Below are 13139 nucleotides of genomic sequence, written 5' to 3'. Positions count from 1 at the left end.
TATCCCACTGCTTGTGCTGTTTTCACTTGTTTGTTGGTTTGTGGTGGGAGAGGTGAAAGCTACAAGCTCAGGGATGGATATGTGGGATAGTGTAGGGCTCAGACTGTCCGGGAAAGGCAAATGAGTATGGACAGGTTTCAGATAGAGCAGAGAGCTGTTGCATTAAGGAAGGCTCGTGACAGCCAGGGAGGTGGAAGATAGTGAGAATCAGCATTCCACATCCTAGCAGGAAAAATGTGAATTTGAACCAGACAAGAGTGCCTCAGAAAAAATGTAGTCCAGCTTGCAAAAAATATCTCCCAAGCCCAAAGTAATTTATTGTTGCTCAGGCAGATAAAAGAAGCACATAAAATTGGTTCCACGAGAAGGTCAAATTAAGTGCATGAACAAAATACAAGCATATTATATATCTGTATATATGTATCTCTTCTATTCAGTGTCTCTCATTATACAACTGTGGATCAGTCGTAACCCTTCAAGGTTTCTTGTCCCGTCCATTGGCTTCTAGCCAGATTGCATCCCTTCATGGCATTAGACTGGGAGAATGATAAAGGAATAAAGAATTACATTAAAACAGGAGAAAGAGAGATGGATTCATGGAGCACTATGGGCTGCCAGGTGTTTCGGTACAGGCAGAGGCTTCATCAGTCCTTCTGACTTCAGTGCTGCAATATTACTTTTTTAGCCAGCTGCAAGAGAAAACTATTATGTTAGTACTACCCCCACTTTTTTTGCATAGAGAATGCCTGCCTGCCTCTGTAGCTGAGGATGCAGACAGTTACTTGAGCATTCACATGGCTGTGATTTAGGTTTCAGTTACACTGAGCTGCTTACTTGGCAAAGAGAGTTAAAGAACAACTGTATCAGCACTTGTACTGCACAGATTTATCTAGTTTTTGATGTATCTCTATGGGCTTTGTCCTCTTTTTATGGGGATTTTTTTTAACCTTGATAAAAGGTAGGTGAAAACAAGGTGAATTCTTTGACGTATTATACCCTTCACCACATGTACATCCCAGGTGTGATGTGGTATTTGCCAATAGACATTTTCACTGAATTCTCAGTGACAGTGAAAAAAATCAGATGAAACTATCAGTTTGCCAGTGTCAAATAAGCAGAAGTCCAATGATGTACCCATACATTAATTGAACTTGTTCATGCAATCATTTATACTGCCCTTAGCTCTCCTCTTCCAGTAACAGAATGGCTGTCAGTGTTTCCAACACCTGCTTCTGATGCCTGATACCATATAAGCTTAAAGACCTGGAAGGTCTTTAAGAGGGCTCCTTCTCTGCTGAGAAATCCTTGCTCTGATGAAAAGGGTCAGGACATGATGGTGTATTTCACATCACCCAATGCCTTTAGGAAAGGGTAGGAATCACAGTGTCCCATGATTTTTTCTTCTCTTTCATTACTCCTGGAAGGTTATTGGCAATTTTCACCGACTGCAGTCCAGCACTGCACTAGCAGAGATGGAATTACATTATGGACATCATGGGTTTTTAAAATTTGTGTTTCATCCTTGTGTTTGGTTGTGTCCTTTCCACCTCCAGATGCCAGATTCACTGTGGAACCTATCAAAGGACTTTGGAGCACCTGCTTGGTTTTGGTTAACATCTCTCAACAGGAAGAAAATTCAAGTGAAACCTCTCTGCTCAAAAGTTTCCCAGCACGGTGCTGCCATGGGTTTGGGATATAACAGGAAGTTCATTAAACATATCTCATAAATCTTAGGTAGGATTTTACATCAGTAAGAACTGAAAATGCTGAAATGCACCTGTGTTGCTTCACCAAGGAGGCTCAAGCTCAATTTCACTCAACCATCAGGCTACTCTGTCTTGAAAACACTATTTGCCCATTCTGGGTGCCCTCATTGCCACTTACTGTTGACACTGACACGTCTTGTTTTCCAGCAAGTATTGTCTTGCTTGTGCCATCCTTTTTGCCCGTTGCTGCCAGGAGAGAAGGGATAAAGAACAATTGGATATTTTTATGCTTTCCTCTTCAAATGCTTTCCTCTTAAGTGGTAATAAAGTACCATCTGAAATCTGCAGACTGCCCACCTCTAACCATTTGCTTTGAGTCTAAGGATTGACCCTTTATCTGTTCTACCCCATGCCCAGACAGGAAATCTGACTCCTCTAGTTTGGAGAGACAGTAGTCTCTTCAACTTTCACATGGACCAGGGCACTCACCCTTCTCCGCTGCCAGCTTATACCGCTGATGATGCACAGACACAGAAGGGCAAACACCAGCACACTGCCTCCAATACTTGCTCCAGTTACCACATAGTTAATCCAAACAGGAGCTTCCTCTGTGGAGGAAGAAAAATATTTAAAGGCAAAACCAGAGAATTTTAAAGCTTTAGGGTTGAGGCAGGGATGTGATGCTAATTTCCATACCCACGTGGTAATGAAGACTGATCTTTCTGTCATTGTCTTCTATGAGGTGACAGCTCCACAGCCCTGCAGCACTGATGTTCACCTCCAACTTTACTTCATGCTGCTTTGAGTTCTTGATGTCCATCTGAGTCCCGTTCACACGTTCCCAGCGCAAGTGGGCTTTGGGTGGGAGTGGACCAGAGACCTCACAGATCAGGGTCATCTTGACCCCTCTGGAGAGTGGCCCAACAGGGTTAGCTGAGACTGTAAAGGCAAGAAAACAACATGTGAGTGAGAGAATGGGAAGATGGGTCCCCCCGTACTCTTGTGGCTTCCAGGTTTCTGCAGCTTCTCATCTATTGACCTACTTCTCTTCCTCTCACCTTTCATCACAACCAGCTCTATGTTGCTCTGCACGTGTCTTCCTTTGTATGCCAGCTGGCACTGGTACTGCCCAGAATGGTTGAAATGGACTTTGGGGAGTTTCACTTGTATGGTACTTTTAGGTGTTCTTTCAGGTATCTCAAACAGAAGGTGGCTGCTTTTTCTGGTCTCATGCTGCTCTCCTAGTGCTGTGACGTTGAAATCAAGCAGTTCATGAGCTTTTGCGCTTTCCTGTTGTTTCCAGTTCACTTGTCCTGTGAAACCTTTATTCCATTTTATCTTCTGGAAGTTCAGATGCCATGACAAGATGACAGTGCTGTCAGCAGTTGCATACTTTCTTTCCATAGCTGGATCCTGAAAACCTGAATTCAGAGGAGACGAGGAATACAGAGGCAGAAAAAGCCATGGTTACGCTTCTCCCTGTTTACCTCTGATCTAGAGAGAGGCATGCTGTGCTCAGTTGAAAGAGGACTTGGAGAAAAGCCACAACATCCCCCAGGAAGCTTAAACAGTTAGTGTCTGAGAATAAAATGGTAGAAAGAGCTAAAGCTCCCAAACACGCCAGTACTAAGAAGAAGAAGAGATCTCAAGGAGAGGAACCTTCTCCTCACTGTGCCTGGAGAGGAAAATGGGCACAAGTGTGGAACATAGGCAGTAAAGTGATCCCTAAGCTGCAATGTTGGAAGCCCTGGGAAATCAACTCTGGAGCACCAGCACTTGGGATGCTGGAAAGTAAAAGCTCAGCTCATGAGCTGGAGGGAACACTGGTTCCCGAGCCTGTGCAAGTTGCATTTTTGTTGTCACATACCTAATACCTTCATAACAAAGGAGATGTTCTGATTAATCAGCGAAGAGTCTGAATGGACATTACACACCCATGTCCCGCTGTCCGTAGGTTCCAGTTTCTTCAAATTCAATATGTGTTTTTGAGGGGATTTGTTTTCTGTTTCTGGTGTTACTACGTTATTGTTACTGTTAAACAATGTGATGCTGAGAGCAGGTTTAGGATCAGGTGAATTGTGCATTAAAGTCAGCTCAGGGACTTCATTTTGCAGAAAGTGCCCATCCAAAGACACTGTCACTGTAAAAAGAAAAAAGCTTAGCCAGTAAAACAACTCCTCTTCTTGTGAGAGAGGGACACAAGTGTCACAGCAAAGAGAATATGAAATCTTTGCACCTTAGAGATGGAAGATAAATGAACTATGATAGCCCAAGCCAGAAGAAATAGAAGCTGGATAAAGAATCCCCACAGAGGTTTTTCCCCGAGCTCTATGGCCCCCTCCCCTTCTTGTGGATAAAAGCCCTCTAATCACTCACACTTGAAGACATGCAGTGAGGTACGGGCTTTGTAAGAGCCATATTTACAGGTGTAAATGCCAGCGTTGGAGAGCACAAGGTTCCGCACCTTCAGCTCTTTATTTGTGCTCGTGACTTGAAACTGATCACTAACGGCACCTGGTTCTTTTAAAAAATAGGCTTGGTTAGGAGGGAAGAGGTTTCTCAGCCATATCTGGGAAAACGGGGTGATGAATTGGAAGCCTTACTTCTCCAATGGTTATTATTTTCCATACGCCATATAACAGTATCGGAGTACATCCAGGTCACAACTGTGTGAGGGGATAAGCTGGAGTCAGAAGGAATGCCTGTGCAGGGCAGGGTCACCTCCTGTCCTGCAATCCCAATCTGTTGTTCAATTTGCTGAGCCATACTGGAGGTCAGACCTGAAAGTCAATACCCACCAAAAACAGGCATACATTCACTTTCTGAAAGGTGTCTCAGTGAACACTTCCCATCCCTCCAGAAAGATGTAGATATTTCTTCTCCCTTTCACAGACACTGGGAAGATTATCCTCAGTTTCTGAACTTTTTACTCCTTTATCTCATCAATCGATCAATCAATTAATCTCTTTTGTTTTCAGCTCCATAACTTCCCTCCCCTCCACTCTAGGCTCTTTACCTGGCTAATGGCTATTCTCTTTCACATATATTCAGAAAAAGGGAAAATGCCAGTAGTTGTGGTGGACTGACCATCATTCACGATTTTGAAATGTCAACAGTTTTACTGGGACAACCTTTTTCCACTGGACGAGACTTAGTCGTTCTGCTGGTAGCAAAGGCAGGACAGCATATGTCAGCCCTCCTTCACAGCATATGTCAGTCCTCCTCTTCCCCAGTCAAGACTTGACACAGCACTGACAAATTTGCTCACCCCTTCTCTCATTTTTTTGCATGGAAAAAGACTGAAAACTGAGGAAAATTAAGTGATAAAGTAAAAAAGAAATAACAAAGGCTGGCCTAATGTCAGATTCCTGTGAGGCCTATGTGACAGTAGAAGAAATAGGACATATAAGGTTGAAGAAACATTAGGAGTTGTTTCTTGGGAGAATTGCTTCCTTTCCTTCACTGTAAAGAGGATTTCTGCAGGAGACCATAAGAAGGAGATGGATTTTCCAGAGGTAAGATTGGGGATAAAGGGGTTGTGGTCTCCTGCCTCACTGCTGGTAACCTCTCAGAGATGCTTAACCTGCAGATCTCCCAGGTTACCCTAGTACTAGGGAGCCACAAAAATGTAAAATAAAAAGTTTACATGAGTTTAATGTATGGTTTTCCAAAAGTTACAGTCTTCCAAGAGGTAAACTGCAACAATACAGATTTTTGATAATTGCACATTGGACTACAGAAGCTTCTGATTTTGTCTTAAACTGTGAAATTAGATTTGCTATTTAACAAGAGTTGGTATCTTTTGCTTTTCATTTGGTTCTAGGATGCAGAAGAGATTTCCAATCTTTCCTCTGCAACCAGAGGAATCAAAGCTGAGTATCTGAGAAATGCAGGCTTGGCCTTGTTCAGTGTCCTTCCTTTCCAGGAAAATAAGCATCAAAAAGTCCATCAAACATTATAACATCAGCAGTAAAACTAAACAAGCTGGTAGGATTACATGTGAGAAACACGTTTTTGCCCAGACAGCTGGAGGGTAGTGTTTTCCATTCAGTACTCAGTGTGTATCCTGGTTCTTATAGGAACCCCACTCCTGCATCTGTACAGGGCAGCTCCTTGAACCTGGTGATGCCCCCTGGTTTTGGCTGGCAGGCTCAAAAGATGGGCTGGGAACAACCTGAGTCCCAAAGCTAAACTGTGTGAGGTGTGTTATATGGCAAATTGGGAGGAGCCTAGAAACACCCCAAATGTTGTGAGGCTTGTGAAAAAACTGTAAGAACCATGAGAGGTTGCTGAGCCAAGGACTCACCCAGATGCAGAACCAGGAAGACAGCAAGCATGCAGTTCACCCCTGTGCTGCATGACTCCATCGCTGTAGGAACGTTTCTTCCGGCTGTGGACTGCAGGGCTGGAAATGCTGTCACTGCCAAGGGAGGTTACCCTGGAAGACCCAAACGCTCTGTAAATCATGGTTGATTTTCAGACCTCAGTGGATGGGACCCATGTTTCTAGTCTGCTCCCACTATCTTTCAGTGCAGCAAAGTGGAGGTTCATTGGTAAAGTCAGCAGAGCCCTGTGTTTCAGCAAAGAATCCATCTGCAGCGTGCCCCTAGAGTTTGGTTATAAACATTTCATTTTATTCATCCCTAGGTTTCTGGCATTCATCAGGCTGCAGCTGTTTATATTGCCAAGAGTTCTGTGCTTTTTTACTTCTCTATGGTGGGTTATCATCACTCTTGCAGAGATTAAAGCTAAACACATACAGGGCTGCATTAGCAAGAGCACAGCCAACTCTGCTGGAAGTAGAGTAAAGCAATTATTTCCCTCTATTTGGCACACCTGAGGTCTCATCTAGGATACAGGCTCCAGTTTTGAGTCCCCAGTACAAGAAGGATGCCAACAAACTGTATAGAGTCCAATGAAGGGCTAGTGGGATGGTGAAGAGGTTGGAGCACATGACATACAGGGAGAGATTGAAAGCTGGGTTTGATAGGAAGAAGGGAGCCAAGGTGGGATGTAATTTCAGTCTCCTGTTGTCTAAAGGATATTACTTAGAAGAATGAGCCACATGCTTCTTGGATGTGCATAGGAGAGGAACAAAAGACAGCAGCCATAGGTTGCAGCAGGGAAATGCTGACCAGATATAAGGAAAACTTTTTTCCACGGAAGGTGGTTCAGCAATGGAATAGGTGCCAAGGGATGCTAGGAAATCTCCACCCTTAGAGATGTTCAGAAGTTTCCTTGTCAAGGCCCCGAGCAACATATTGTAGTTTTAGAGTCAACTCAGCTCTGAGCAGGAGATTGAACTGGAGACCTCCTCATGTCCCTTGCCGTCTAAATACTTCTGTGTGATTTTGTGATTCTATTATTACAGCCATCTTTAGGCTGTTAATAATGTTTTTCTTCAGTTCTTTTTCTTTTTTCTACTTATTCCTTATCTTAGAAATCTCAATAACCAGCAAGTCTGATGTGGGAAAGACCTGCTTGAATTCTTCAATGGATTATTCAACAAAAAGTGTGGAGAGAAGGGAGGAATGAGGTCCGAAAGAATAAGTTGCATTGATGGTAACAAAACCTGAAGTGGGAACTGGGAGCTAATCATCATGTTAAGGTGAGTTAGCAAATTAGATGCAATATCTGACTGTAGCAGAGACCAAGTGCTGGTACGAGCTGCAGCTGGGTAGGCTGACAAGGTGAAGGGGACCATGGCTGCTGGTGCAAGGAGGCTTCTGAGCTCTCCAACCAAGGCATATATCACAAAAAGGAAGCTGAGCAGGTTAACTGCTCTGGGGAGTGAGCAAGCCAGTGAGGTGACCTCTCTTCTCTGAAAGCAGGCACTCTCCATGCCAAGAGCATGACAGACTGAAGGCTGGAGTTATAATGGGATTGAACTCAAAGAAATGCATGAATAATTTTATTCAGTGTTTATATGTATGATGTGCAATATTCAGTATAATATATTATATTAGAGGATAATTTATTACTGAAATTAATTTAATTTCACGTGATCAGAGCACGTGAAACTATCAAAGCATAGATGAAAACATCAGCATTACATTTACATGGAGATCAGGTCAGTGTGACTGACAGTCTGACATCTAGACAGATGTTCACACATGCACATATGAAAGATACAGGTGCAAGAGCAAGACAGCAGCGATGTGCACCATCAGAAGATAAAGGGATGGCAAAAAGGCACAGTCAGAGGAGATTTGTGCCTTGTCTCATGCAAAACAAAAAGCCCAGGGAATATTTGCATGAGCTGTTTTTTGCAAAAATAGTAAAACAAAGGAACCAGTGCATATGATTGGAGATCATTCCTAACAAGATGCAGAAGCAGTGATGAAGCAGTTTGCTGGGCTAAGCTACAGAGTAAAGAAAGGGGCTCTAACAAGGCATATGTATGCATCTCACTCCAAAGGAACATCGATAACTGAGAATTGGCACAGGGCCTTGAGTAAGATCCATTCCTGAGATGCCAGAAGAAGCCTTGTCCCTGCTGTGAAAACTCACATCACCTGTTCCTCTGGAATGAGCAGGAAAAGTCAGCCCCCACTCTAAAGTGATACCTACAAATTAACAGTATCAGTGTTTGGTTTCAAATATTTTAAGTCATTAAACTTTATACAAAAGCTGAAGGTAATGGAACAGGTAAAACTTAATGAAATTGCTAAGTCAAACCCCATCATTTTGTTTTGACTGGGAATCTCTATTTTCTTGTCATATGGCTTCAGCTTGTTCTTTGCCTTCTTTCCAACCTGTTTTTTGAGAAAAACCACGCAACCAGAGCACCGTGGGACTGATGAACTGCTGACCTTGTGCATCTTGATAGATGCAGGTTGATGCATCTTTGTTCTTCTGTTTCTTCTCGTGGTTTCACAACTTCTGCAGTCCTGCTTTATTCTCACTAATCTTTGTATTTCTGTGGCAGATGTCTACAGTGCAATGTTACCACCTACATGTTACAAGTCAGTGGGGAAAATGGGTAGCCTTCAGCTAGGATTTCTTTAACACGCTTTCCCTCTTTCCCTGTTTATTTCTACTTCTCATGCATGCCACTTCCTATTTCCCCCCGTCTTTCTATCTCCTTCTGTATCCCTCCAGGCCAGATCACAGGCAGTGCTACTCTGCAGCTTACAGATCTGGGCGAGTGAGGCTCTGCTGTGTTAACTGAGCAAGCTGCTCTCATTAGCGGATGCCTGTAGCAGACCCACAGCCTCCTTACAGGCAGCCCAGCTGTATCTTATGGTGGTGCTCATAAATTAAGTGGTGTCACAGAATGTCCCCAGGCACTGGAACGTACTCATCAGTCCTGTTAAACTGCCAGTACATTTCCTGACACATTTTTGGCCCAGGACAACTCTCGCTCTCCCGAGCAACTCCTGGGATGCATTTTGGTGTTAGCATGGGCCAGGGACCTCTCCCATTAGGTGGCTGGCATGTGGCCAGTTCATTTTGGAGGTTAAGTGAGTTTAATAGCCCAGACCATCTCATGCCAGCTGGCCTCTGTGCCAGAAACAGTCCAGGCATACTTGATTTATTAGCACATCTAGCAACGGAGGAGCAGGGCTCCCTCCCAAGTGAACATTGATTTCCATTTCATTTTAACTTCTCCCTCTTATTAAACTGGTTTAATTTCCTTCTTGACTTATTTTAATGTTCCCTGCCTCTCTGAGGGATAGGAAAAGGAGAGCTGAGGTAGTGAGTGGTCTTGCTGTGGAGAATGATGCCTGCAAGACAAAGTCAGGCCTGGAGAACATCTGTTTGGGAGCAGGGCTGGCAGCCCCTTGCTCCTTCCAGCATCGAGCCACGGTGGGTGATGGCTGCAGAGACCCCCCACCCCAGGCTGGCACTGGCGTGACACAGGAGGAAACTTAAAAAAAAACAAAAACCAACAAAGAAAAAGCTCAGCAACCACTCCTGATGGAGAGAAGATTATCTCCTCTCGGTGTTCCTGTGCCTCTTTCATGCAGTGTGGTTTTGTTTTCTTCTCTCACTCTTGACTGTGGCTCTGCTTTTGATCTGGCAGCAGCTCGCTCTGCTGGGGTAGGGGGGCCTCCACACCAGGGCTCCACACCTCAGCTTCCGCTGCGGCATTTCCCCTTGCGGTGGCTGCCAGGCGAGGGCTGAGGGACACAGCTGCCTCTTGTCCCTGCACAACAGTTGGGCTTGGCTCTGGGGCTCTGGGTTAAAGGGCTTCACCTCTCTTTTTCTCAGTTTAAATATCTAAAGCAAAGGTGATCTGGCTTTTTGACTGAGTAGTAATTTCTTTGAAATTACTTATTATCATTAAAGGAAACATCAGGTGAGCAGCAGGCAAGATAAAAGACCAAATGCAACAAAAATAGCCAGCAGAGAGCAGAGTGATGATAGCGGTGAAGGACATTTCACAGTCCCCACTGTCCCCCCAGACTGTCCAATTCTGCCTGCCTTTCCCCCTGCGCGCCTCTGGCTGCTCATCCAAGAGCAGCTGCCATCCTCCAGTTGGAGCTGCTGTGAGAGGGAGGTGGTGGTGCAGTGTCCATGGGATCACAGAGGTGAAAGTAGCTGATCTTCCTAGAGAGAGGTCTCCCTGTCAGGACAAGGCAGGGTGTTGAGGCCACTGTGTCAGCAGTGAGCTCCGTTCAGCCGTAAAGTCCTCCTGACCCGACCGTGTGCCTGGTACCATGTGGAGGCCATGAGACATGTCTCCATCTCAGCAGCCCAGGCTGGTCCCTACAGCCTCTAACCCCTCTGATGGCTTAAGAAGGGGGGAAGCCAAGACCTGCCTTTCTAAAGCCACTGGAGGCTGTGGGTAGCCAAGGCACTGTGGTGTCCTCCGAAATCCGACCCTCCATCCCCCTTCCAAGCCATGTATGTGCTTAGGAAGATGTTCAGGTTTCATCTCTCCTTAATTTTTACAGGGTCCTTGCATGAGGCTGTGGGAGATCAGATGGACACTGCCTCTCGGTGCTCAAGATCCCTGAGCGGGGATGGGATGGATTTAGTTCAGATGAAGCAATCCCTGCCGCAGTGCAGGCAGCTTTGGCAGCCATGTTGGTGAAACACGGGGGAGAATAAAGGAAAAGTGAGGGAGACCTCGCTGCAGCCTTTTCAATACTTACAGGCATCTTATAAAAAAGATGGAGAGTGACTTTTTACATGGACAGATAGTGACAGGAGAAAGGGGAACAGTTTTAAACTAAAAGAATGTAGGTTTAGATCGAGTATTAAGAAGAAATTCTTTACTCAGAGGGTGGTAAGGCACTGGAACAGGTTGCCTGGAGAAGTTGTGGCTGCTCTATCCCTGCAGGAGTTGAAGGCCAGGTTGGACAGGGCTTTGAGAGACCTGATCAAGTGGAAATTGTCCCTGCCTGTAACAGGGGGATAATTGGATCTTTGGAACTAGATGTTCTTTAAAGGTCCCTTCCAACTCAAACCATTCTGTAATTCTAAGATTCTAACGCGCACCAGGGACTGTTTGGTTTATGGTGGCGAACACTAAGTAATAACTTGAACTCAACTGTAATGCACCATGTGGAGGAATATCCGAGATGGCTGATGAAGGATACGCAGCCTGAAAGTTGAAAAATTCAACCAGATGTGAAACTCCTGTTTTCAACAGTGCAGCAGCCCACGGAAGGAGAAGGCAAGTCTTTTTTCTCTTGTCCTTAAATTGAAAGGATCCCTCTTTCTCCAAGAAATCCTGCTCACTCAGCCCTGAGCTAGTGGATCAGGCTGCATCGGCAGCCAGTGTCAGGCAGTGAGCCAGTCAGCCTGGATTAAGCAGAACAGACCCCTCCAGTCTCAGCACGTACAGATGCAAGTAGACATCCCTACTTAGCTGGAAACTGTCATTTTCTTATTTTTCCAGGCTTTTTTTAGAATAAAGTTCCCCTTCCTGGAGGGTGCACAAAGAAGGTGATAGCAAGTGGCAGCTGGTAGAGGGCTGCTCCCCAGTGCATTACCAGCCCTTGGGGATATACAGTCACCAGTGATAGGTCCTCATATAGAACATATTTCCCTATACATGGGTTTAAAGGATCCATGAGATCCCCAGGCTCCGAGGCAGGCTGAGCTTTTTGTAGTTCCCCTTCGTTTTCCCTCCTTCAGGGAAAAATGTGGGGAGACAAACAATTTTTAGTTAAAACTGAAGGGCCTCGGAGAATTTGCACAGCCAGAAGTATTATCAAGTCAAAAGCTTAAGCTGGTTTTGCAACAGACCTTTGAGTGGGGCAAAACCAGTCCATCTGTGCCAAAACAGCAATTTGTGTGAAAAAGTAAAGTTCATAACATTAAAAACCCCCCCGAAAAGAGATTAGCCTCTTTTCTCAGTGAAAGATAGTTTCCTTACCTCTCTTCTCTTTGCTTCTGCGTTTCTGTCTCCTTGTGTTTGTCACCTGCCGTAATTGATCTTACCCAGCTACAGCTGAAACAAAAGAAGAACGAAGTTAATGTTCAGCAAACAGCTCAACAGATGTTGGCCTTGATGTCTCCTCCTCTCCAGCCGGAGCGTCAGCAAGGTCTTGCTGACAGTCCAAGTTCTGCTGACATCCGCTGGCTTCTCTAAGTAGATGATGATTTTCCAAATGCATGTGATTTCAACTGGGTGTGAACAGAAATGAAGACCATAACGGAAGATGATGTATGGCAGTGGTGGGGAGAATGAGTGTGCAAAACAGAGAGAGCCTATTGGCCATATGGCAGCAGATGGGAGGCCGTGACGGGGCCGAAACTTAAAAACAAAGTTGGAAACTGGTTGGAAACTGATTCTGCTCCACTGACAAAAAAATCTCATACACTGACATGTCAGCTGAGCAGATCCGGCCCCAGCCTGCACCACTGATACTCTGTAAGGACAGGCTGAGCTCCAGTTCACAGCCTGTCTCCTGCATCACCACTTAGAGGAGGCACCTCCGAGGAGCTGACCCCAGAGGTTGCACAGGGATAGGAACAGAGGAGGAGAGGATCCGTGACAATATGTTGGGGGCACCTGTCTGTGGAGTATGTCTGAGATTTGGGGTAAGATGTTGGGATATTTTCGTTGTAGCAGTGGTGGCTTTACCTTGGCTGTGTCCCAGCAGCCCATCCAGCTGCTCTCTCACTTCCCCTCCTCAGGAAGGCAGGGGGAGAAGATATGAAAAAACTCTCTTGGGTCAGAATAAGGGCAGGGAGATCTTTCACCAGCTACTGTCATGGGCAAAACAGATTTGACTTGGTGAAAGACTAGTTTAATTTGTGACCAATTAAAAACAGAGTAGGATAGTGATAAATGAAAACAAAACTGAAAAAACCTTCCCCTTTTCTCCCCAGGCTCAATTTCACACCTGACTCTTCTGTCCCTTCTTCCTCCCTCGAAGTGTCACAGGGGAACAGGGCATGGGAGTTGTGATCAGTTCATAGCGCTTCATCTCTGCTCCTCCTTCCTGTCCATGCTGTTCACCTGCTCCACTGTGG

The 13139-nt window shown here is 45.1% G+C and overlaps 1 protein-coding gene across 3 annotated transcripts; it reads right to left on the bottom strand.

Moving 5' to 3' along the window:
* Positions 1 to 296: 296 nt before the first annotated feature.
* On the bottom strand, positions 297 to 12265 carry LOC108497248 (T-cell surface glycoprotein CD4-like). 3 transcript variants are annotated; one of them, XM_017814719.1, is made up of 11 exons: positions 12037 to 12265; positions 8519 to 8658; positions 6013 to 6144; positions 4310 to 4486; positions 4083 to 4226; positions 3574 to 3846; positions 2765 to 3127; positions 2403 to 2645; positions 2196 to 2314; positions 1885 to 1952; positions 297 to 689 (listed from the first exon to the last, which is right to left on the bottom strand). In XM_017814719.1, exons 3-11 carry the CDS (start codon positions 6071 to 6073, stop codon positions 674 to 676), a joined length of 1464 nt encoding a protein of 487 aa, XP_017670208.1. In that variant the 5' UTR covers positions 6074 to 6144; positions 8519 to 8658; positions 12037 to 12265; the 3' UTR covers positions 297 to 673. The 3 variants fall into 3 exon arrangements, with proteins under 3 accessions (XP_017670208.1, XP_017670209.1, XP_017670207.1); XM_017814720.1 differs by lacking the exon at positions 8519 to 8658 and having other exon boundaries at positions 1898 to 1952; XM_017814718.1 differs by lacking the exon at positions 8519 to 8658 and having other exon boundaries at positions 12037 to 12264.
* Between the last annotated feature and the right edge of the window lie 874 nt (positions 12266 to 13139).

The sequence above is a fragment of the Lepidothrix coronata genome, unplaced genomic scaffold (genome assembly GCF_001604755.1).
Source record: "Lepidothrix coronata isolate B3197 unplaced genomic scaffold, Lepidothrix_coronata-1.0 Scaffold46, whole genome shotgun sequence".
NCBI classification, from domain to species: domain Eukaryota; kingdom Metazoa; phylum Chordata; class Aves; order Passeriformes; family Pipridae; genus Lepidothrix; species Lepidothrix coronata.
Note: the sequence above shows the minus strand (reverse complement) of the source record. Positions and strands in the feature narration are given on the sequence as shown.